Source organism: Oncorhynchus nerka, linkage group LG24 (genome assembly GCF_034236695.1).
Source record: "Oncorhynchus nerka isolate Pitt River linkage group LG24, Oner_Uvic_2.0, whole genome shotgun sequence".
Taxonomy (NCBI): Eukaryota; Metazoa; Chordata; class Actinopteri; order Salmoniformes; family Salmonidae; genus Oncorhynchus; species Oncorhynchus nerka.
Genome location: NC_088419.1, coordinates 31,355,450 through 31,381,664, shown reverse-complemented (window position 1 = coordinate 31,381,664; position 26,215 = coordinate 31,355,450). Strand labels below are relative to the sequence as shown.

General features: G+C 43.3%; 1 protein-coding gene across 5 annotated transcripts; it reads left to right on the top strand.

Annotated features, from left to right (window-relative positions):
• The first annotated feature begins 443 nt into the window (after window positions 1–443).
• Window positions 444–19,400, top strand: LOC115107853 (nuclear receptor coactivator 7-like). Of its 5 annotated transcripts, none has more exons than XM_029631542.2 (17): window positions 444–1,010; window positions 3,893–4,042; window positions 5,305–5,468; window positions 10,261–10,331; window positions 10,606–10,713; window positions 10,800–10,901; window positions 10,996–11,121; window positions 11,210–11,394; window positions 11,885–12,006; window positions 12,205–12,798; window positions 12,877–13,036; window positions 13,149–13,299; window positions 13,494–13,622; window positions 13,758–13,910; window positions 13,990–14,085; window positions 15,791–15,864; window positions 17,548–19,400. In XM_029631542.2, the coding sequence occupies exons 2-17, from the start codon at window positions 4,005–4,007 to the stop codon at window positions 17,681–17,683; spliced, it is 2,409 nt and encodes an 802-aa protein (XP_029487402.1). In that variant the 5' UTR covers window positions 444–1,010; window positions 3,893–4,004; the 3' UTR covers window positions 17,684–19,400. The 5 variants fall into 5 exon arrangements, with proteins under 5 accessions (XP_029487402.1, XP_029487401.1, XP_029487400.1 ...); XM_029631541.2 differs by having other exon boundaries at window positions 445–1,010; window positions 3,952–4,042; window positions 11,852–12,006; XM_029631540.2 differs by having other exon boundaries at window positions 445–1,010; window positions 3,897–4,042; window positions 11,852–12,006.
• Window positions 19,401–26,215: the final 6,815 nt, after the last annotated feature.

The window sequence follows — 26,215 nt, the reverse complement described above, 5'->3', positions numbered from 1 at the left end:
ACCGTGGACATTGTGTGTAAATTTGGATAAAACACAACATTGTACGGTTGGATTACATGCATCTAAGCTCTAACTAAACCATGTTGGAAAAAAATCCAATAGTGGTGTGTTTTCATTAAAATAAATCAGATGCTTTCTATGAAAACCCCCAATTTGTCTAGCCTAACCAGCTGCCATATGGCATGGCACTATTATTACAAATTACGTAAAAGGGATAATAGGGCCATCTGGCGACCGTTTGGGCTACATTTTGGCATGTCTCACGTCATGTTTGTTCAAAATCGTTGTAAAGCCATTGTTGTTTTGTTTCTTTGACAAAGTCAGTTCTGAAGATTGTTATGTTTAATGTGATTGTGATTAATTTACGTTTGTTCCTCAGGTGATTGTTCTAGCACCAGAGGGCGCTGTGCATTCGTAAACTGGAAAAGGTGGGAAAGCCATGGCATGCGGTAAAGTAAACTGGACAGGTTGTATTTGTGTTCGAAGTATGAAAATGTATCCATGTTTGCTCGTAGCTACCATTGGATGATATATGTAAACGTTTTATGCGTGCATGTCCACTATTTGGAAATCGTATCTCACGTTCATTTATAATGTGGTTGTCAAAGGATAACCACGCGACTGATTGCTATCTGGGAGGCTTCGGACGTCCATACCGCCATTTAAATTGAAATGTAGCTGAAATGGGTATGGTAAATGTACGTTAGGGTAGGGACGGCCCAAGGATCCAGGATAGCACTGATCGTAAACGAACTGGCTAATAAATGTGCCTACGCAGCCACAGACAACGTAATCTTTGACGAAGCTAGGTTACCGTTAACGTGCTGAGCCAGCATCAGCTCAGCTGTCAGTTGTGTGTGGACTTTGTCCCCTCTCTCCACAGTTCACGCAGCATCCATCCAGTCAGTAGACTCCGGTTGCATAAGGTTACAGAATTATCGGGAAATCTCGGTATTGCTGCACCAGAAACAAGCGAAGCAGCCAAAGCAAAGGATGTAGCTAGAATCACGGTGGGTAACGTTAACTTAACTAGCTAACCTTAGTTCGCTGTTAAAATTAGCTTTAGCATGTATGAGCTAGCAATCCTAACTAGCTACCTAGTAAATTAACCGAGCTAGTTCTAATTCGAAGTTAGCTAGCTACTACGTCAACAGTATATTAGTTAGCGAACGATAACTGTTAACGGAAAGGAATATTTGAGCTAACGTTAATTGTTATAGTTTTTTTCATGTTGCTGATTAGCTAACTAACGTTATTTGACACTATATATATTTTGTTTGCCAATATCAAAGGCTCAATGTTGGCTGTTTAATTTCTGCTGCACTTGTTAGTTACAGTCATACAAAATGTAACGTTATGTATTGTAAAAAGTACCTAGCTAGCTAGCTAACGGAGATGCCCTGTCTTGAAGAGAGTAGTCAGTATCACCTTGAGATCTAATACAGTTGCTCAGAGTTACTACCAATGTGTATAATAAAATATTGGTTACTACAGCCGTTTGCCAAGCTTTTCATTGTGAGCTGTTGCAGTGGTTCAGGGAACTATGCACCTATTCATACCCACCCACTAATCAAAAGGCAAATATTAAACTCACACACACTGGGATTTGAGACTGATAAGCTATGCAATATGCTTTGCAAATTAGCAGATAACATGGCAAACATGATAACGGCATGAGACAATGTCATTGCAACCACGATGGCAGTAACATGCAACTGGAAAAGACTGAAGGTTGGTAGCTAAATCAAATTGTGAGCAGAATGACTAGGGACATTTTCTTTAGAAAGCCAAGGGATGTGCTGCTACTGAGTCAGTCACATGATTCATGGAAAAATGCATAGATAATGTGATACCGATGGTGTCTTTCATAACTTAAACTGTGGATTGATGAGAAACTGAAGGAAAGAGATGCTGATAATAAATACGGCAAGGTGACCGGGGACAATTGTTTGGTTAAACAGTACAAATATGACCTATGCAGATAAATCAAGATGAGGAGACTCCAGTATAGGTACAAATGGAGGATAAATTTAGAGGTTTGGATACTAGGTGTATATGGCAGTGGCTTCTAAACATCACGAATTACAAAAAGAAACCCAGTCAGGTTGTGGACACCAACGCTTGCCTCCCTACCCAACTAGCGAAACTTGTTTTTCTCATGCTTTGTGCAAAACGACTCTGAGCTGCAGAGGAGTGCCCCTGAGGACCACGAGGCTACGTGCTTAAGGTCTCCATGGAGGGCGTATGTAAGTCATTCAATCGTGTAAACCCTCACAAGGCTGCCGGCCCAGACGACATCCCTAGCCTCAGAACATGTGCAGACCAACTAGCTGTTGTGTTTTCTGACATTTTCAATCTCTAACTCAGGCCGTTATTCACACTTGCTTCAAGATGTCCACCATCATTCCTGTGCCCAAGAAAGGGAAAGTAACTGAACTGAATAACTATCGACCAGTAGCTCTCATGTAATGAAGTTATTCAACAGGCTAGTCAGAGTAGGTCACCTCCCTCCCCGACACACTTGACCCTCCAATTTACCTACTGCCCAACAAGATCCACAGACTACGCAATCGCCATTGCACTGCACACTGCCCTCACCCACCTGGACAAGAGGAATGCATATGTGAGGATGCTGTTCGACTACCGCTCGACCTTCAATACCATCGTGCCCTCTAAGCTCACCCCAAAGCTCACAGCCCTGGGACTTACCTCCCTATGCTACTGGGTCATGTAATTTCTGACAGGGAGCCTACCTGGTGAAGGTAGGCAACATTACCTCCTCCACACTGATCCTCAGCATGGGGCCCCACAAGGGTGTGTCCTCAGTCCCCACCTGTACTCACTGTATACCCACTACTGAGTGAACTCACACAGCTCCATCATCAAGTTCACTGCAGACACGACAGTAGTAGGCCTGATTGCCTACAGGGAGAAAGTAGGCACTCTGACAGTGTGGTGCCAGGTAAACAACCTCTCCATCAACATCAGCAAAACAATGGGGCACGCCCCATCCTCATCATTGTGGACACGGTCTAAAAGTACTCTGGTGTACACATCCAAGGAGCTGAAACAGTCAAACAACACAGACCCCGTAATGAAGAAGGCACGATAGCAACTCTTTAACCTCAGGAGGCTGAAGAAACTCGGTCTGTCCCCGAGGACCCTCAGTGTTCTATGGGAGCATCATCAAGCATACTGTCGGGCTGCATCGCAGCTTTGTAACTCCACCGCCGCTGACCGCATGGCACGACAGAGGGTGGTATGCTCAGCCCAACGCACCATTGGGTGCACACTGCATGCCCTCCAGGACACCTACAACACCAGGTGTCGCAGAGAGGCTAAGAATATCATCAGGTAGCTCAGCCACCCGAGCCACAGCCTGGTCTCCCCGGTTCCATCACTCAGCCGCAGGCAATATAGGAGCATTATGGCGAAAACTAAGACTGGCCTATAGCTTGTACCTCAAGACCGCTGAATAGCCACCAGTAGTAGTCGTCATAGTCCCCCAACCGACATCTACCCTGCCCACACCCCAATGGACATTATCATATCTCAGTTGTAAATATGTATATATTTTTTTGCTTTATTCACACCTACGCTGTTGGCACTCGGAGCGCAAGTATTTCACTGTAGACTGCAACTACATCTGCACCCTGTGCAGGTGACAAAAACATCCTCTGACCAGTAGATTGTATCAGCTGAACAGCATGACTAATGCTCATTCGATATGCTTTCAGCACTCTGACTACGCTGTGGCATTAACCTTCAGTCAGCTCGATTGGCATCTTTTGGCTTGCTGTTTGGTACACTTCTGCGTTGCTGCATACAGCAGACGATGTAGATATTTTAGCTAATTCCCTTCAATAATTATTTTTATCTCCCCCATGATAAGGAAGTGGGAAGATTGTGGAAAGGGAGAAGAGCGGGATCATTAGGACGTTGTGCCCACAGGCTCTGCGCGTGTGTGTGCGTTGGGGTGCATGCAGCTTTAGGATACCGCACTGATGGAGAAGAGGGACCGGAAGCCGGGCTACTTTGCCAGGTAAGTGAACGGTTCTTCTGTGTATAGCCTCTTTTAGGTCTATGCCAAAGTATTTATAGTGTTGCGTTTTTCGAGAGCCTGTGAAGTGGGTTTTAGCGTTACCAGCATGTGGCAACAGTTTTGCTTCCCTGTGTGCATAGCGATTTGAGGGAGAACGGGATGTTTTGTAGCACCACTAACTGACGTCCCACTATGCCGTTGTTTGTTACGGTGCATTGAGTGACTGTCCACTTTTACTCTGACTGACATTGTGTTCACTGAGTAGTGCTCTGTAGCCATCTGGCCCTCACTGCACTGGGTACACCTGATACTGGCACTGATGCAATGGAGTCATGCGTCAATGCTCACGCACAGTAGAGTAGCCGACTGGATTTCTATCCCTGTAAGTAGCTGAAGCATGAGACATCCAGCAGTGATGTATGCTTGAGATCCTGGCTCTCTACTCCTGGGATAAGGAGGTTGCTGCTGTTTTTGGACGAGTTGTTTATGTTTTGCTGCGCTTGAGTGAGTACGCAGGCAGAGTAGCTATTCCTCTGCTACCAGGCTAGAGAGAAAGCAAGAGGGGGATAAAAAGGTAAAGCGCCAAAGGAAATCTCTACATTCCTCTCTTGTTAATGTCCCTGTGTGAAACCAGTAGTGTGCTGTGTGGAATTTGTTGGTGGAATCCAGAAATGTTTACCATATGTGTGTATGGTCTGCTGCTGTGTTTGTAATGGAAGAGATGCTATTTGAAGGCCAGAACTATATCTGTCTGTCTTGTATCCAAACCTATTGATCCAGTGCTCCTCCATTACTCTGTCGCTGTCAAGCGCTCTCTTTAGTCGTCTGCTTCTCCATTTTCACATGTCCTTTGCCTGTACAGCATCTGTTTTCCTTGAATTTTGATTTTCCCTGCCCCACTCTTTCTCCAGCTTTTTCTATACTGGGCCCAGACAGCCAGGATCTTGTTTACAATCCGTTTCAATCTGACTAGAGCTACATGCTGCCATGTCGGCTTAGTTAGCTGCAGATTCCCCTGTTAATGAACCCAGGCAGGCGGGGGTGGGAGACGCCATGACATCACCGCCTGACCTATCAATAATGAATCGGGAAAAAGGAAAGGGGAGAAGAGAAAGTGGGCAAGCAAAAGACAGTTACGTTTTGGATTTCTGTTTTTGAGTTTTTCACAACCTAACAGGAAACATTCATTAGTCGTGAAATCTAATGTTCATAAGCATGATTGGAAGTAAACAGATTGACCACCCCTCTCTCCATATCCTCAGGTTGAAGAGACGGAGACAGCTCAAACAGAGCCAATCAGAGAAGGCTATGGCTGAGCAGAACCCGTCGGATTCGTCCTTAAAGACGCCCGTCATCTCCTGCCCATTCCTCCCTGCTTTTTCTGATCCCCAGGAGAGGATAATACCAAACCCACCTGAAGGTTTAGGTAAAACACGCCTCACACACACAGCCTTTCTATGGGCACATTAACAAAGGGTCAGAAGTGCACTACATGACTAAAAGTGTGGACATCTTGTCGAACATCTCATTCCAGAATCATGGGCATTAATATGGAGTTGGTTTCCCTTTTGCTGCTATAACAGCCTCCACTCTTCTGGGAAAGCTTTCCACTAGATGTTGGAACAGTGCCGCGAGTGCAATAAACTCTCATTCACGTCTTGTCCCAGAATTGCCCAGAATGCACCACGCAGTCCATGTGAAACGTTGCCCATGCTACGCCAATGGGCCGTGTGGTGCATTCTAGCTCAAAAACACAACATTAACACAAATTTCATCAACAATAAGTACAACATTGCAAATATTTTCTGAGATGTGAGATAATTAACTTGCTATCTGTAATATCGTATAACTTTGGAATCGTGACATTCTCTACTTTCAAGGAAAATAGACACGTTTCTAGACATACGCAATCCCTTCTCAAAGTCCGTGTAACGATTAACTTGACCGTGCATGACTCTTCACACGATTGGACCACAGTCTGCTTGGTGGAGAATTATGTTTCTTCATTCATTGGATTCAGACTCCACTCTGTGAGGCACATCGATCTGCAGGTTGAACATGATGAGATTGTGGACAGCTAACTACCTACTTTACATGCTGGTATTGTCTTTGGTTGTTGTGTTTAACTACGTTTGCTAGCAAGCCAGCCCATAACGAGATCATAGCGTTGTGGAGTTTGTAGTCGACTTGACCTGCAACAGATTTCAACAACGATTTTCCATGTTGCTACCAACCTTATTATAAAAGGAAAATTAAACATTTGTTCACAAAAAAATTCAAAAATTAAAAGGAATGGTGGATTTTTCCTTTTAAGGACACCAGCTCTTTCCATGACAGACTGACCAGGTGAATCCAGGTAAAAGCTATGTTCCCTTATTGATGTCACTTGTTAAATCCACTTCAATCAGTGTCAATGAAGGGGAGGAGACAGGTTAAATAATGATTTTTAAGCCTTAAGACAATTGAGACATCGATTGTGTATGTGTGCCATTCAGAGGGTGAATTGGCAAGACAAAATATTTAAGTGCCTTTTGAACGGGATATAAACTCAGCAAAAAAAGAAACGTCCTCTCACTGTCAACTGTTTATTTTCAGCAAACTTAACATGTAAATATTTGTATGAACATAAGATTCAACAACTGAGACACAAACTGAGCAAGTTCCACAGACATGTGACTAACAGAAATGGAATAATGTGTCCCTGAACATAGGGGGGGTCAAAATCAAAAGTAAGTCAGTATCTGGTGTGGCCACCAGCTGCATTAAGTACTGCAGTGCATCTCCTCCTCATGGACTGCACCAGATTTGCCATTCTTGCTGTGAGTTGTTACCCCACTCTTCCACCAAGGCACCTGCAAGTTCCCGGACATTTCTGGGGGGAATGGCCCTAGCCCTCACCCTCTGATCCAACAGGTCCCAGGCGTGCTGAATGGGATTGAGATCCGGGCTCTTCGCTGGCCATGGCAGAACACTGACATTCCTGTCTTGCAGGAAATCACGCACAGAACGAGCAGTATGGCTGGTGGCATTGTCATGCTGGAGGGTCATGTCAGGGTGAGCCTGCAGGAAGGGTACCACATGAGGGAGGAGGATGTCTTTCCTGTAACGCACAGTGTTGAGATTGCCTGCAATGACGAACAGCTCAGTCAGATGATGCAATGACAGACCGCCCCAGACCATGACAGACCCTCCACCTCCAAATCGATCCCGCTCCAGAGTTCAGGCCCGGTGTAACGCTCATTCCTTCGACGATAAACGCGGATCCGACCACCCCTGGTGAGAAAAAACCGCGACTCGTCAGTGAAGAGCACTTTTTGCCAGTCCTGTCTGGTCCAGCGACAGTGGGTTTGTGTCCATAGGTGACATTGTTGCCAGTGATGTCTGGTGAGGACCTGCCTTACAACAGGCCTACAAGCCCTCAGTCCAGCCTCTCTCAGCCTATTGCGGACAGTCTCAGCACTGATGGAGGGATTGTGCGTTCCTGGTGTAACAGGGCCCTGAAAAAGGGACGTTTCTTTTTTTTGCTGTTTAATAGTAGGTGCCATGCGCACCAGTTTGTGTCAAGAACTGCAACGCTGCTGGGTTTTTCCACATTGAACAGTTTCCCGTGTATATCAAGAATAGTCCACCACCCAAAGGACATCCAGTCAACTTGACACAATTGTGGGATGCATTGGAGTCAACATGGGCCAGCATCCCTGTGGAATGCTTTTAACACCTTGTAGAGTCCATGCCCCAACGAATTGAGGCTGTTCTGAGGGCAAAATGGGAAGGTGCAAGATCTTCAAGTTCCTCTGTGTCCACATCACTAAGGATCTATCGTGGTCCAAACACACTAACACCGTTGTGAAGAGGGCACGATGCCTCTTCCTCAGGAGACTTAAACGATTCAGCATGGGCCCTCAGATCCTCAAAGTTCTACATCTGCACCATTGAGAGCATGTTGACTAGCTGCATCAACGCTTGGTATGGGCAACCACTTGGGATCTGACCACAATGCCCTACAGAAGGAAGTGCGGATGGTACATCACAAAAAATTGTCAGACTGCGTACTCACTCAAGCGCAGCAAAACATAAACAACTCGTCCAAAAACAGCAGCAACCTCCTTATCCCAGGAGTAGAGAGCCAGGATCTCAAGCACACATCATCACTGCTGGATGTCTCATGCTTCAGCTACTTACAGGGATAGAAATCCAGTCGGCTACTCTACTGTGCGTGAGCATTGACGCATGACTCCATTGCATCAGTGCCAGTATCAGGTGTACCCAGTGCAGTGAGGGCCAGATGGCTACAGAGCACTACTCAGTGAACACAATGTCAGTCAGAGTAAAAGTGGACAGTCACTCAATGCACCGTAACAAACAACGGCATAGTGGGACGTCAGTTAGTGGTGCTACAAAACATCCCGTTCTCCCTCAAATCGCTATGCACACAGGGAAGCAAAACTGTTGCCACATGCTGGTAACGCTAAAACCCACTTCACAGGCTCTCGAAAAACGCAACACTATAAATACTTTGGCATAGACCTAAAAGAGGCTATACACAGAAGAACCGTTCACTTACCTGGCAAAGTAGCCCGGCTTCCTGTCTCTTCTCCATCAGTGCGGTATCTTAAAGCTGCATGCACCCCAACACACAGAGGGTTTAAACACCATTTCCCATGCTTGTCCAATGAACCACACCTGTTGTTTACGAAGTGACAAATAACATTTGATTTGAAGTAAACAACATTTGCAAAAATGTATTTGCGGGAATACACTGTTCTCAAAGACACATGATGTGAGTCGTTTTGTGTGACAGATTGACGTTTCTGTAGTTTTTCTCTGGATCCACCACCCAAAGGACATCCAGTCATGGTTTGGGGGGCGTGGCCACTGGTGCTGTCGCTGATTAGACATTTTAGAGGCCCTCCTGTTGGCCACAGTGACAAAATGTAGCTGTTTTTAAAGCTAATTTCCTGTAATTCTACACATTTTGCCATGGCTCATGCAATCTGAGTGATTCAAACATTATAGCACAATCAATGGGATCCCCATGCCATGATAAAAAATACTCCAAAATGCATCGTTTTTTACATTTTAGATGTACCTGACTGTCAAGCTTTTATGTTGATTGTTGGGTCTCAAAAATCATATTATTTAAAGGTCCATTATATTTTCTACATTATATCTGGTTTTAGTCTTATGTTCACCCCTACAATTATTTTCTATTCACTGTTTGGACATGGGCAGCCCCTAATTATAATAATTTAACTTTTCTATACAGAAAACCCTGATCTTCGTTATAATCTGAGAGGAAAATCTAAATATGCAACAACTAGGACTGGTGGTTAATGACTAGGATTGTCCCTTTTTGTCTTCTGGACAACGAAGAAAGTTGATATGAAAACCAGTAGTGAAATTCTGAGAAGCTTTTTTGTTTCCTACTGCTAGCTAAGCTGCTGAGTGCTGCTCCTCTGTCTCTCCCTCTGCTCCACTGCTGCAGCCTGTGTCTGTGAGTTGCCTAGCAATGAGTCTCCTCTCTGGCTTGCTCATGGCTCACTCTGGCGAGACAGAGCCATTTAGTTGACACATTGAGCAAGCTACTTTCTTACTCCATACACTCACTATACATTGCTAGTCTGCAGCCTTTTTAATTCCGAGGATGTTGCATAATGACCATACAAACAAGTTTTTAAATCCGAAAAGGTAGTCATCCTAGTTATGCACTAAGGAGTCTATGTAGGACTACACTGCATTAACTTAGCAACTTTAAAAAATCTATATTATGACATTCTCGTTCTGATAAAGCTACCAGTCACTAGTTGGTACAAAGACCGTAATGAGTAAGTGACCGCTCTTACCAGAGGTCAATTCTGTGTGGATGTACAGTGACCCACAGTTGGACTCCTCACAGCCTGCTGTACAATGCTGAGTCATTCCTCCAGTTTCTATAGAGGAGCTGGAGTAGAGGAAAGCGGAAGTAGTGGGAGGGTGTTCTAATGAACTGGTTCTGGCAATAAGAAGTGCTGACTATGACTGTAGCGTACAGAGTTCACTAGGATACTAGCTAGCCGTGTGTGTTCGCGAGCTAGGGTTATGCTTTTAATATAATTCTATTTAAAGCAGTGTGCGCTAGTTTGTTGGTGTATACATGCATTTTGTTTCTGAATGAACGGAGCGATTTTATTTTTATTCATCTCTATACTGTGTCACTAACCTATTTTTCTGTCTTTCAGATGACCGCAACAACATGAGCAGCCAGGCCAAGAAAGAGAAGAGGAGGCCCCCCGGGACAGTGGAGTATACTGTGAGTACAGGCTGCCTCCGTAATGCCTCACTACCTCCACCCTCTGACACTACAACTCCCTCATGGGGTTTTGACTCAGACTCTTATCTTAGGTAGGCAATGTGGACGATAAGCCTACATTTTTTTGTAATTCAATAATAAAGCAAAAGGGTTGCATCCTATTCAGGGAGTCAAGATTTCTGCTTTCTAATTTAGTATTTCGTGCTGCATTTTGGCTTGGCTAGATTGATACTTTTGGTAATAAACATTTACCAAGGATGTAACTTTGTTGCAGGTGGGACCCCAAGAATCTCTAAACAGCATTGCTCTGAAGTTCAACATCACCCCCAACAAATTGGTGCAGCTCAACCGCCTCTTTTCCCGCAGTGTCTATCCAGGACAGGTGAGCTTTCAGCACTTAACACACCACTTCCTGCTGTCAATCTTAGCTTTCTGATTGGCAAACAAGCCTGTCTGTCACCCTTGCAGAAGCTATTTGTTCCTGACGTGGGCCAATTGGAAGCCGACTCTCAGTCTGTGGGTTCCTCTGACCCCACCTCCATCAAAGATCTAGCAGAGAAGGTGTCACAGGTAAGTCAGTTATCCTTGATAAGAACAACCCAGACTAAAATAATCAATTTGATCCTAGTTCTGTGCTCGTCCCTGCTGCCTGGCAATGTTACAGGATGGAGACTTCAGTGGCAGATCAGTAAGACCGCTACGACGTGAGCGGTCTTCCCTGTCTGAGGATGAGAACCCCGCCATTGTCAAGTTCATCAAGATGAGCTGCAAGTACTTCACTGACGGAATGGTGAGTGGCCACGCCGGAGGCCATTTTGAAATTAAAACAACCACCACAGCAACAGAGATTAAAACCTGTGTCTTTTATTGTCTCCCAGGGTGTGGTGGGAGGGGTGATGATCGTGACGCCCAACAACATCATGTTTGACCCTCACAAGTCGGACCCCCTGGTGATTGAGCACGGCTGTGAGGAGTACGGCCTGATCTGCCCAATGGAGGAGGTGGTGTCTGTGGCCCTCTACAACGACATCTCCCGCATGAAGCTGAAGGACGCACTGCCGTCGTAAGGACCCACCCAGGCATCCTGAGACTCTTTCGCACTGTCAATTCATCTTTCACTCCCTATTTAAACCCTTTTTCCCCCTTTCCTGATCTTATCCTTGCTTTCCTTGCTTATTTGTCAAGTGTCGCATTCTGTCTTTCTGCACTCTCCCGTGTTCGTTCTTCTCCTTCGGAGGTGAAAATGTTAACTGATTGGCCGAGCTCATTCTGTTGGGTTTCCTGTACCAAATTGTAGGGGCAGACATGACACTCCATTCATTTTTTTTTTGTTTATCTGTTTCATTTTGTACTGGTTCATTGTTGTTTAATTAGTATTATTATTTAGCCTTTTTTAAATTATTTTATTTGTGTTCTGTTTTTGAGTTGCATTTTCATTTTGTTCATATATGATTTGTTAAAATTTTTCCATCCTCCGTTGTGATGTGCGTGTGGTGCCCCCTGACTCCTGGCCCGCACAGAGACCTACCCCAGGATCTGTGTCCTCTGTATAGGCCCGGAGAGTGGGAGGAGCTGCCCTCAGAGCGCGACCTCAACCCCTTCAGCCGCTACGAGGCGCTGGATCCCAAACGACCCATTGTCCTGGACGACATCGACTCTGCCCTGTCAGACACGGGTATGACTGAGAGATGACGCACAATGACTTGTATTGGATCAGGATGAATCATAGAAAATCAATATACATCATAGTGAATCATTGTATGTGTAGTTTAAGAGAAATCTAAACCAAATGGCTTATGCGGAATAATTTATTTAGCATTATTTAGATCCATGTGGTAATTTTTGTAATACCTCATGGTTTCTTATATCCCAGTCATAGAGAGGGCAGAGTGTGAGCCAGCAGACCAGTCTCCATCAGACGAGGGTTTCACAGAGCTGGAGCTTCCCTTGAACGGGAGCACTGAGGAACCAATGAGTGGATCCAGGCCACCTGCCAGTGCTACCAGCCAGGACCAGCGGGGAGAGCTCCCAGGATCTAGTTCCCCTAAACGGGTGGAGTCCCAGTCCCTCTCTGACCCAGTCCCACTGACCTCGCAGAGAGGAGAGGAGGACGATGAAGGACTGGTCCAGAACCGCTCCATCGAGGAAACGACCCAATCACTGCCTGTCCTTTCAGAGACTGAGAATAACGGTGAACTGTTGAAGCCTGCTAGCCTAGCCACACGCCAAGCTAAAGACGGGAACTCTTCAGGGCAACTGGTGAACGGTGTTAGCGACCAATCAGAATCAGCAATGGACCAAAATAGGAAGCTGAGCTTGAGTGAGACCGCTGCGGCTTCAGGGAAATGTAGTTCTCAGGAACCCAGCCCTGCAGAGGAGTGGCTGAGTGAGGAAGAGAAGCGAAAGAGGAGCAACAAGGCGGAGGTGAAGTCTTGGCTGCTGGAGAGGATGCAGGCGCCCATCCAAAGTGAGTGTTCACAAGCGGTTTGTGTGGTTTCTTGTATAGCATTATTTCAATATTGCACTTCCCTCTCTCTCTCTGCAGACATGCTGCTCTCCACAGAGAAGAGTAAGACCCCGCCCATGTTCCTTTGCTTCAAGGTGGGCAAGCCCATGAGAAAGTCCTTCATCATTGGCCGGACATCCAGCCCCGCCCACACGCGAGGAAAACAGCCAGAGTACTGGTTTGCTGTGCCCCAGGAGAGGTGAGAGGTCAACAATGACAACGGTCACAGTCGGAACCTCTTTGAGAACTGGGGTGTATTCACAATGCTATAAATGTTGAATGTTCTGAAACATAAATTTGGTGTGTTTCAGGGTGGACCACCTCTATGCATTCTTTGTCCAGTGGTCTCCTGATGTGTACGGTAAGGAGGCCAGGGAGCAGGGCTTCGTGGTCGTGGAGAAGGACGAGCTCAACATGATCGATAACTTCTTCAGTGACCCCAAGTCTTCTCGCAGCTGGGAGGTGTGTTCACATGGCATGACCTTGATCTGTGTGGTGTTGTATGTTCGCATTGTGTTCAAGTGTTTTGTGACTTTGGACTATGCGTTTTTTTTGTCTTTGGCCCAAGCTGTGTTCAATGTTTTGACCATGCATTGAGTTTAGTATGTTTTGACTGTACTGTTGAGGTGTCTGACCATACATGGTTGTGTTCGTAGATCATCACCATCAACGAAGCGAAGCGCAGGCAGAGTTTTGGCAGCTATGATGGGGAGGAGCCTTTTGGGGATCTACTGCCCATGCTCAGTGACCCCAGTGCTCTGCTACAGGACACACACATAGAGAAGGTAAACACACAAATGCCATGACACACAAAACACTTTCAATCAAGAAAACATACCCAGTGTGACTTCACCTACACAACCTGCACACAAACTCCGAAATACACATTCACACAATCACGTGTCTCTGTCTCCCCACAGCTTGCTTGTCGGCTGCCAGCGCGGGTGCAGGGGTATCCATGGCGACTGGCTTACAGTACGGTGGAACACGGGACCAGCCTAAAGACCCTGTACAGGAGCCTATTAGAGGTGGACAGCCCTGTGCTACTGGTCATCAAAGACATGGACAACCAGGTACTCACACACTGAACATGGTGCTCAATTTGTATTGGGATCTTGAGTTTTATTCGCGCTCTTTATCTCTCCCCCCCAGTTGTTTGGGGGATACTCCACCCATCCCTTCAGAGTAAGTGAGCACTGCTATGGCACGGGAGAGACCTTCCTCTTCAGTTTCTGCCCTGAAATCAAGGTCAGACATAATCTCACTTATACTCTGTTGTATCTGCATACCTACACTACCGTTCAAAAGTTTGGGGTCACTTAGAAATGTCCTTGTTTTCCATGAAAACATACATGAAATTAGTTGCAAAAGGAATTGGAAATATAGTCAAGACAGTGACAAGGTTATAAATAATGATTTTTAATTTAAGTAATTGTGTCCTTCAAACTTTGCTTTCTTCAAAGAATCCTCCATTTGCATCAATTACAGCCTTGCAGACCTTTGGCATTCTAGTTGTCAATTTGTTGACTTAATCTGAAGAGATTTCACCCCATGCTTCCTGAAGCACCTCCCACAAGTTGGATTGGCTTGATGGGCACTTCTTACGTACTATATGGTCAAGCTGCTCCCACAACAGCTCAATAGGGTTGAGATCCGGTGACTGTGCTGGCCACTCCATTATAGACAGGATACCAGCTGACTGCTTCTTCCATAAATAGTTATTGCATAGTTTGGCGCTGTGCTTTGTCATTTTCATTTTGTAGGAGGAAATTGGCTCCAATTAAGGGCCGTGTAGTGTATGGCATGGCGTTGCAAAATGGAGCGATAGCCTTCCTCCTTCAAGATCCCTTTACCCTGTACAAGTCTCCCACTTTACCACCGCCAAAGCAGGCCCAGACCATCACATTGCCTACACCATGCTTGACAGATGGTGTCAAGCACTCCTCCAGCATCTTTTCATTTTTTTCTGTCTCGCGAATGTGATCCGAACACCTCAAACTTAGATTTGTCTGTCCATAACACTTTTTTCCAATCTTCCTCTGTCCAGTGTCTGTGTTCTTTTGCCCATCTTTAATTTTTTATTTTCATTGGCCAGTCTGAGATATGGCTTTTTCTTTGCAACTCTGCCTAGAAGGCCAGCGTCCCGGAGTCGCCTCTTCACTGTTGACGTTGAGACTGGTGTTTTGCGGGTACTATTTAATGAAGCTGCCTGTTGATGACTTGTGAGGTGTCTGTTTCTCAAACTAGACACTCTAATGTACTTGTCCTCTTGCTCAGTTGTGCATCGGGGCCTCCCACTCCTCTTTTTATTCTGGTTAGAGACCGTTTGCGCTGTTCTGTGAAGGGAGTAGTACACAGCGTTGTATGAGATCTTCAGTTTCTTGGCAATTTCTCGCATACAATAGCCATTATTTCTCAGAACAAGAATAGACTGACTAGTTTCAGAAGAAAGTTATTTGTTTCTGGACATTTTGAGCCTATAATCGAACCCACAAATGCTGATGCTCCAGATACTCAACTAGTCTGAAGAAGGCCAGTTTTATTGCTTCTTTAATGAGGACAACCGTTTTCAGCTGTGCTAACATAATTGCAAAAGGGTTTTCTAATGATCAATTAGCCTTTTAAAATGATAAACTTGGATTATCTAACACAAGGTGCCTTTGAAATGCAAGAGATGGTTGCTGATAATGGGCCTCTGTACGCCTATGTAGATGTTCCATTAGAAATCAGTCGTTTCCAGATACAATAGTCATTTACAACATTAACAATGTCTACACTGTACTTCTGATCAATTTGATGTTATTTTAATGGACGAAAAAATGTTATTTCAAAAACTAGGACATTTTTAAGAGACCCCCAAACTTTTGAACGTTAGTGTATGTTTTAGAATTCATATGACCTCTGTCATTGCTTTGCTGCCTGACTTGATGTGGGTTGCTTTTCCTTTTCTCAGGTTTACCGCTGGACTGGGGAGAACTCCTACTTTGTGAAAGGCAACACAGATTCTCTTCAGATGGGAGGAGGAGGGTGAGTGTATTTGAATATACAGTCCCTTCAGAAAGTATTCATACCTTTTGACTTATTACACATTTTGTGTTACAGCCTGTATTCAAAATGGATCTAACATAATTTTCTTCTCACCCATCTACACATAATACTCCATAGTGACAAAGTGAAATCATGTTTTTAGACATGTTAGCAAATGTATTGAAAGTGAAATATAAAATCTACATAAGTATTTACACCCCTGAGTCAATACGTTAGAATCACGCTTGGCAGTGATTACAGCTGAGAGTCTTTTTGGGTAAGTCTCTAGGAGCTTTGCACACCTGGATTGTACAATATTTGCACATTCTTTCCAAAAAAAATTTCAAGATGTGTCAAGTTGGTTGTTGATCATTCCTAGTCAGCAATTTGAAGTCTTTCCATAGAGTTTAAGTCAAAACTAACTGGGCCACTCAGGAACATTGGTAAGCAACTCCGGTCTTTATTTGGCCTTGGTTTTAGTTTATTGTCCTGCGGAAAGGTGAATTTGTCTCCATGTCTGTTGGAAAGCAGATTGAACCACGTTTTCCTCTAGGTTTTTCCTGGGCGTAGCCCTATTCTGTTTCTTTTATACTAAAAAACTCCCCGGTCCTTGCCGATGACACACATACCCATAACATGATGTAGCCACCACCATTCCTGAAAATATGAATTGTGGTACTCTGTGTTGGATTTGCCCCAAACATATCACAAGACCTTGCATTCAGGACATAAAGTGAATTTCTTTGCCACATTTTTTGCAGTTTTACTTTAGTGTCTTATTGCAAACAGGATGCACCTTTTGGAATCTTTTTTTATTCTGTACATGCTTCCTTCTTTTCACTCTGTCATGTAGGTTAGCTTTGTGGAGTAAGTACAATGTTGTTGATCCATCCTCAGTTTTCTCTTATCACAGCCATTAAACCCTGTTACTGTTTTAAAGTCACCATTGTCCTCATGGAGAAATCGCTGAGTGGTTTCCTTCCTCTACAGAAACTGAGTTAGGAAGGACGTTTGTATCCTTGAAGTGACTTGGTGTATTGATACACTATCCAAATTGTAATTAATAACTTTACCATGCTCAAACGGATATTCAATGTCTGCTTTATTTATTTCGTTTTTTCCTTATCTAATAATGGGTGCCCTTCATTGCGAGGCGTTGAAAAACCTCCCTAGACCTTGTGGTTGAATCTGTGAAATTCATGTTCTACTGAGGGACCTTACAATTAACTGTATATGGCTACAGAGATGAGGTAGTCCTTCAAAAACCATGTTAAACACAGAGGGAGTCCATGCAACTTATGTGACTTGTTAAGCACATTTTTACTCCTGAACTTATTTATGCTTGCCATAATAATGGGGTTGACTCAAGACATTTCAGCTTTCCATTTAATTCATTTGTCAAATTTCAAAAACATAACTCCACTTTGAAAGTATGGGGTATTGTGTGTGTGTGTGTAGGGGCAGTGACACAATCTCAATTGAATCTTTTTTTAAATATTCTGGCTGTAACAACAACAGCTGGAAAAAGTATAGGGGTGTGAATATGTTCTAAAGGTACTGTATGTGGTTGAGCAATGTGAGACTATCTTTGTGTGACCTGCTCTCTCTTTCTGTTGAAGTCAACTTGTAGTTAGGAGTTTGTCTGACTTTTTCCTGTCTCTCTTTCTCCTTCCCTCCATCTAGAGGTCAGATAGGGCTGTGGCTGGATGCTGACCTGTATCATGGCACCACCTCCAGCTGTGCCACTTTCCACAACCAGCCCCTCTCTACCCAGAAGGACTTCATCATCCACAGTGTGGAGGTCTGGGCCTTCGAGTAGCCTCCCTCCACCTCATCCAGTCTCCTCCAAAACCCTCCAGGGGGGAGACCAGGATCTGGCTTCAACACCCACCCCATACTCTACCAGAATGGGAAGCTGATCATTTGACATGGTTTATGACAGCTGATTTGACGTGGTTTGTCCTAGGGGTGGCAGAGGTGTGAGAAGCTGTGGCTGGTGTATTTCCCTATTACTCTATTGGCTGCCTTATACCTCCCATGCCACCCACAGCTATCCCAGCATGCAGCCTGCCTACAGAACTCAAAACTTCTACCCACTTGGAGAAGAGCGACATGTTCCTGGAGGATTAAAGAGGCAATTGTCCTAGCTAACGGAATCAGTCATGAGTTAATTTCAAACACAATATCAAAACATAGGCAATGAGATGTGAGATTGTTGTATTAGGGATGTGGCTAGTGGGTGCAATGCACATCAAAAAGGAACAAGGTATCTGGTTACAGGTGAGTAAACACAACCATCAATTCTCTACAAACGCAGAAAATCAGAATATTCTTGTTGACAAGTCCATAACATGTCAGGGGAAAAAACATGTGAAAAGGGAAAGGTGAAGGGTTAGATGTTTTAGGTAGGCATTTTGTGACTCATTTCTCTTCCAAAACACATATGCCCCAAAACCACTTTAAATATAGGAGTAATTGTTTACAAAGAAGAGGCTTACCATGACTGAAGATTCTTGTTTTCATGTCTCCCTAAATAGACTTAATGAGAATGTTGCATTGCATTTCAGAGCATTCCATGTCTCTTTCCAAAACAACTGTCAACTAAGAAGGGAACATAAAGGGGGTTTTGCAATGACCAAATGTCGTTTTATTTAACTTTTGTATCTGTTTTGTTTGTTTCTCGTCACATTTTATAATTTTTCTTATGATTTATTTGTACAAAGAATGTATGATTTTTGAAATAGTATCATTTTGTTAACAATTGTATTTTTTTGGTGAATGTTGTTTGTTTTCTGTTGTTTTTAGGTAAGTCCTGTGATCGGCCACAAGGTTGATACATCCAAGCACTAAATAGATTGAAGAATCTCAAGGCAGTATTAGTCTGTCACATCTTTGCCCAACTGTACCTTCTCTTTGTTTTAAGGTGTGTTTCTGTAAGTAGAGTGAGTTTAGTCTACTCAACTGTTCATTAGAACACATGAGCCAAGGGAAGTAAGACTATTCAATAACTCCCAAGTTGTTTGGTCTGGTCTGTGGCATTAACATCAATCATTTGTTTGTGTATAAACCTGTCACGATTGTCATTTTCTGCCACTACATAAGGGAAGGACCGATGAGTACTGAAATTTCGGGAAAGAAAGGCATATACCATTTTAGTTTTTTTTTCTTAACGTGTTCTGTTGAGATCTTATACCACTGTTTTCCAGACCAATGTTGATAAATGGAGTGTTTTGTTTCTGTCTCACGTAAGTTACCATGAGCTGACTAGACCTACTGCATGATATACAGAAAATACTGTAATACAGACAATACTGCTTAAATATGACATTCCCCTTTCTGCATCCTACTATTCACAAATCCTTATAGGTGTGGCTTTGTTTCTTTCTGTGTAATAGATGTTGAGTGTTGTTCTCACTGTGAATGTTCCCAAAGTGTTATTTCCTGTGAATCCAAAACTGTCATATTATAGGTGAGTATCACTGAGGATATTTATTGTATTATGTTTAAAATGAAATAATAAACATAATACGATTCCAGCCTTTCCCCCCCCCCCATATCCTCTTGCTTACTTTTCCAAGGTTTGCTTATTTCCTTTTAGGTAGGCTACATAGGCACATTTACTATAGGTAAAGCTGACAATGTTTCAAAGTAGTTTAGGATTTATAAAATTGCTCAACACCTAGCAGGTGTAGGTGCTTGAGAATGCTATTCATTGACTACAGCTCAGCGTTCAACACCATAGTGCCCTCAAAGCTCATCACTTATCTAAGCACCCTGGGACTAAACACCTCCCTCTGCATCTGGATCCTGGACTTCCTGGCGAGCTGCCCCCAGGTGGTAAGGGTAGGCAACAACACATCTGCCACGCTGATCCTCAACACGGGGCCCCTCAGGGGTGTGTGCTCAGTCCTATATTCCCTGTTCACCCATGACTGCATGGCCAAGCACAGCATTAAGTTTGCAGATGAGACAGCCCATAGGGAGGTCAGAGACCTGGCAGTGGTGCCAGGATAACCATCTCAACGTGATCAAGACAAAGGAGATGTGGGCTACAAGAAAATTCTCATCGAGGCTGTGGAGCTGGTTGAGTGCTTCAAGTTTCTTGGTGTCCACATCACCAACAAACTGTCATCCAAACACACCAAGACCGTCTTGAAGAGGGCACGACAACACCTACTCCCTCCAGTCCCCTCCAAGATTTGACAGGGTCCTCAGATCCTCAAAAAGTTCTGCTGCTGCACCATCGAGAGCATCCTGACTGGTTGCATCACCGCCTGATATGGCAACTGCTGCCACCAATCGCAAAGCACTATCGAGGGTAGTGCGTACGGAACAGTACATAACTGGGCCAAGCTTCCTGCCATTCAGGACCTCAATAGCAGGCAGTGTCAGAGGAAGGCTCTAAAAATTGCCAAAGACGCCAGCCACCCTATTCATAGACTGTTCTCTCTGCTACTACACAGCAAGTGGTACCGGAGTGCCAAGTCTAGGTCCAAAAGACTTCTTAACAACTTCAAGCCATAAGACTCTTGAACTGCTAACCAAATGGCTACCTGGACTAATTTGCATTGACCCCACCCACCCCCATGTTTACACTGTTGCTACTCTTTTTATTATCTATGCATAGTCATTTTACTTCTACAGGTACATATTACCTCAATTACCTTGCCTAACCTGTGCCCCCGCACAATGACTCTGTACCGGTACCTCCTGTATACAGCCTTGTTACTGTTTATTTTATTGTGGCTATTTAATTATTTGGTATTTTTACATTTTCTTTGTTTACTTCAGTATATTTAGTAAATACTTTCTTAATACTTGATTTTTTCTTAACTGCATTGTTGGTTAAGTAAGCATCCCCCTCTACAGCTGTTGTAATCGGTGCATGTGACAAATAACATTTGATTTGATGTCTGTTGAGCTGAGTTATTTCCTTACACCAGATGGAAAAACTGTTATGACAAAAGACACTTTTGTGCCCAGGGTTTGTCTGGGACTCGACTTTTCATTAACTACTACACTATAGTTCTTATAAACAGGGCAATAATGCATAAACTATCATAAGATACAGGAGCTATACAAAGCAGACAAACAGAGCTACTAAATCAGCACAGTAGGAAGGAGGACTCTCCAGGACGGCGTGGTGAGAACTCGATCCGTTGGAATGTGAAGATAAGATGATTTATTTCCAAGAACACTTCGTAAACCACGCTCGAGTGGACAGAGATAGGCATATTTCACTTGGACACGTTTCAATATAATTTTAAAATGGGTCCGCCGTGGTTCTGTGTAACGTAGTTATATTTGAGAACAGTGTATTCCAGTTAATTTCGTCTGACTTAAGTAAAATATATTTGAGAAGGAATCAACGAGTCCCAGACTGTTCTCAATAGAACATACCAGAGGGTAATCTGGTCTCAGAGCATTTCATATTATTCTGTATGTAAAGCCAAGACTCCATGTAGTATGATATGTACAGTGGCAAAAAAAAGTATGTGAACCCTTTGGAAAGGCCTGGATTTCTGCATAAATTGGTCATCAAATTTCATCTGATCTTCATCTAGGTCACAAAAATAGACAAACAGTCTGTTTAAACTAATAACACACAAACAATTATACATTTTCATGTCTTCATTGAACACACCGTGTAAACATTCACAGTGCGGGGTTGGAAAAGTATGTGAACCCTTGGATTTAATAACTGGTTGACCCTCCTTTGGCAGCAATAACCTCAACTAAAAGTTTTCTGTAGTTGCAGATCAGACCTGCACAACGGTCAGGAGGAATTTTGGACCATTCCTCTTTACAAAACTGTTTCAGTTCAGCAATATTATTGGGATGTCTGGTGTGAACTGCTCTCTTGAGGTCATGCCACAGCATCTCAATCGGTTTGAGATCAGGACTCTGTCTGGCACACTCCAGAAGGGGTATTTTCTTCTGTTGAAGCCATTCTGTTGTTGATTTACTTCTGTGATTTTGGTCGTTGTCCTGTTGCATCACCCAACTTCTGTTTAGTTTCAATTGGCGGACAGATAGCCTAACATTCTCCTGCAAAATGTCTTGATAAACTTGTAAACTTTCTCCATTTATAGACAATTTGTCTTACCATGGACTGATGAATGTCAAGGCTTTTAGAGATACTTGTGTAACCCTTTCCAGCTTGGCATGGTTCACATTAGGCAATACTTCTTGTGAATGGCAAACTCAAATGTTGTGAGTGTTTTTTTTAACCGACAAGGCAGCTCTAACCAACATCTCCAATCTTGTTTCATTGATTGGACTCCAGGTTAGCTGACTCCTGATTTCAATTAGCTTTTGGAGAAGTCCTTAGCCTAGGGGCTCACATACTTTTCCCAACCTACACTGTGAATGTTTAAATAATGTCTTCAATATAGACAAGAAAAATACAATAATTTGTGTGTTATTAGTTTAAGCACACAATGTTTGTCTATTGTTGTGACTTAGATGAATATCAAATCAAATTTGATGACTAATTTATGCAGAAATCCAGGTAATTCCAAAGGGTTCACAAACTTTTTCTGACCACTGTATATTTGATATGGTTACATAAGACAGATGGTTACTCAAGGCAAAGATGAAATAAGGGTGGTTGGATGGGTGGGAGTATAACACCAATGTCTAGCAACTCAAAAGGTTGTAAGTTTGAATTTCATCATGGACAACTAGCATTTTAGCAACTTTTCAACTACTTACTACTTTTTAGCTCCCAGAAACTACTTAGCATGTTAGCTAACCCTAACCTTAACCCTTTTAGCTAACCCTTCACCTAACTCTGAACTTAACCCTTTAACCTTACTCCTAAACTTAAACTCCTAGTCTAGCTAACGTTGGCCACCGAGCTAGAATTTGTAACATATCATTCATTTTGAAAATCTGTAACACACTGTACATTTTGCTTATTCATAAAACATATAACATAAATTGTAATTTGTAACATATACAAAATGGGTGATGGACATGCACAAATTAATACATACCATATGAAATGTAACATATCATACTAAATAGTACCTCAGCTTTACGTACAGAATAATACAAAGTGCTCTTAGACCAGGTTGCAATGGGGGACATTGTTTTCTAACTAAGTTATTGGTATCTTTGGTTACCACCAGTGTTTTGGAATACATTGAGCTCGTTGGCAAACCCCCCCTGGTCTCAGAGCCTTGTGTATTATTCTGTACATAAATCTGAGACTCTCCATATAATATAATAGTATGAGAGGTTTCGTAATATTAATTTGTGGATGTGCATCCCCCATTTCGTATGATATGTCACGAATTACAATTTGTATTATATGTTACGAATTTTCAAAATGTACAATATGTTACGACTTGCAAAACGTATGATATGTTATGAATTCTGGCTAGGTAGCTAACTTTAGCTAACCGGCTAACATTAGCTAGGCTAGGCTAGGGGTTAGGTTAGGTTTAGGAGTTTGTTTAAAGGGTTAAGGTTAAGGGATGGGTTAGCTAAAATGGTTATAGTTAGGGTTCGGGGGCTGGTTCACTAACATGCTAGGTAGGTGTAAGTAGTTCAAAATGTGCAAATTATCTAAAATTATAAAGTTGTCTTTGATGAGATTCAAACTCGCAACATTTGGGTTGCTAGATGTTCGCGTTATATGCCCGACCAATCACCCTACTTTCTATCTGTCTTATGAAACCATACCAAACGTAACATATCATACTATTTTTAAAGTCATTCCCCTACCTAATAATAGTAAAGCCCCCTTTACTGGCTCAAATAGCCAACCAATCAGCCTGTTACCAAACTTTAATAAACTTTTGGGACAAATAGTGTTTGACCATATAGTATGCTATTTTACAGTAAACAAATTGACAACAGACTTTCAGCAAGCTTATAGGGAAGGACAATCAAATTGCACAGCACTTACACAAATGACTGATGATTAGCTGAGAGAAATTTATAACAAAAAATACTGTGGGGGCTGTTTCAGTGCGACTTTTGACATAATCAATTATAGTCTGCTGCTGGAAAACGTATATGTTATGACTTTACACCCCCTGCTATATTGTGGATTAAGAGTTACCTGTCTGGCCTCCCGAGTGGCGCAGTAGTCTAAGGCTGCATTGCAGTGCTTGAGGCATTGTTACAGACCTGGGCTGTATTGCAGCCAGGCGTGACCGGGAGACCCATGATGCGGCGCACAATTGGCTCAGCGTCGTCCGGGTTAGAGGAGAGTTTGGCCGACCGGGATGTTCTTGTCCCATCGCACTCTAGCGACTCCTGTAGCGGCCCGGGTGCATGCACGCGGATACGGTCGAGAGTTGTAATGGTGTTTCTTCCGACACAGTGGTGCGGTTGGCTTCTGAGGTAAGCGAGAAGTGTGTCAAGAAGCAATGTGGCTTGGCAGAGTCGTGTTTCGGAGGATGCATGGCTCTCGACCTTCGCCTCTCCCGAGTCCGTACGGGAGTTGCAGCTATGGGACAAGGCTGTAACTACCAATAGGGGTAAAAAGTAACAAAACACAGAGGGTGTTCTTTAATGGAAGCCTCTCCAACATAATCAGGAATTCCCCAGGGCAGCTGTCTAGGTCCCTTAATTTTTTCAATCTTTACCAACGACATGCCACAGGCTTTGAGTAAGGCCAGCGTGTCTATGCATGCGGATGACTCAGCCCAATACCCACTACAACAACTGAAATGACTGCAACACTTAAGCGCTACAGTTAGTTTCAGAATGGGTGGAAAGGAATAAATTAGTCCTAAATATTTCAAAAACTTAAAGCATTGTATTTGGGACAAATCATTCACTAAACCCTAAACCTCAACTAAATCTTGCAATGAGAAATGTGGAAATTGAGCAAGTTGAGGTGACTAAACTGCTTGGAGTTACCCTGGATTGTAAACTAACATGGTCAAAACATATTGATACAACAGTAGCTAAGATGGGGAGAAGTCTGTCCATAATAAAGCGCTGCTCTGCTTTCTTAACAGCACTATCAACAAGGCAGGTCTTACAGGCCCTAGTTCTGTTGCACCTGGACTACTGTTCAGTTGTGTGGTCAGGTGCCACAAGGAGGGACTTAGATGTACACCGAGAGCTAACAATAATTATATGCATGTCAATCTGGCAAGCGGTACTGGATCGCCAAGTCTAGGACCAAAAGGCTCCTTAAAAGCTTCTACCTCCAAACCATAAGACTGCTGAACAATTAATCAAATGCCCCCCCACACCCCCATCCCCCTCTTTGTTTTACACTGTTACTACTCGCTGTTTATTACTTCTGAATAGTCACTTTATAAATTACCTCGACTAACCTGTAACCCCGCACAATGACACGGTATGGGTACCCCCTGTATATTTATTTAATAAACATTTTCTTAACTCTTTTTCTTGAAATGCATTGCTGGTTAAGGGCTTGTTGTATTCGGCCATGTGACCAATACAATTTGATTTGAATCTCTCCTGGCTCAAAGTGGAGAAGAGATAGACTTCATCAATACATTTATTTGTGAGAGGTATTGACATGTTGAATGCCCCGAGCTGTCTGTTTGAACTACTGGCACACAGCTCGGACACCCATGCATACCCCACATGTCACACCCTGACCATAGTTTGCTTTGTATGTTTCTATGTTTTGGTTGGTCAGGGTGTGATCTGAGTGGGCATTCTATGTTGGATGTCTTGTTTGTCTATTTCTATGTCTGGCCTGATATGGTTCTCAATCAGAGGCAGGTGTTAGTCATTGTCTCTGATTGGGAACCATATTTAGGTAGCCTGGGGTTCACTGTGTGTTTGTGGGTGATTGTTCCTGTTTAGGTTTTTGCACGTTTGTTGTTGTGTTAGTTTATTCGTGTACAGTTTCTTTGAACAACCACGCTGCATTTTGGTCCGCCTCTACTTCACCTAAAGAAAACCGTTACACCACAAGACATGCCACCAGAGGTCTCTTCACAGTCACCAAGTCCAGAACAGAGTATGGGAGGTGCACAAAAAACAGATAAAAATACACCTTATGGAACAGTGGAACAATGAAGCAACACAAACATAGGCACAGACACATGCATACAAACACACGATAGCATGGATTTTGTGTTGTAGATATGTGGTAACTTGAGGGCACACACTTAATGTTTAGTGAAATCTGTTGCGAATGTTTTAAAAAATGACGTTTTTGTCTTTTGAGCTTCTAGTCATGAAATCTATGCAGCCTACTCAATCACTTTTTATAGCTACTGTTTACAGGCCTCCTGGGCCATATACAGCGTTCCTCATAGAGTTCCCTGAATTCCTATCGGACCTTGTAGTCATAGCAGATAATATTCAAATTTTTGGTGACTTTAATATTCACATGGAAAAGTCCACA

Coding starts and splice junctions, on each gene's coding strand:
- LOC115107853 (XM_029631541.2), top strand. CDS start 4,005: ATGGAGAAGAGGGACCGGAAGCCGGGCTACTTTGCCAG. Junction 4,043..5,304: donor AAGCCGGGCTACTTTGCCAG/GTAAGTGAACGG, acceptor CCATATCCTCAG/GTTGAAGAGACGGAGACAGC. Junction 12,799..12,876: donor GATGCAGGCGCCCATCCAAA/GTGAGTGTTCAC, acceptor CTCTCTCTGCAG/ACATGCTGCTCTCCACAGAG.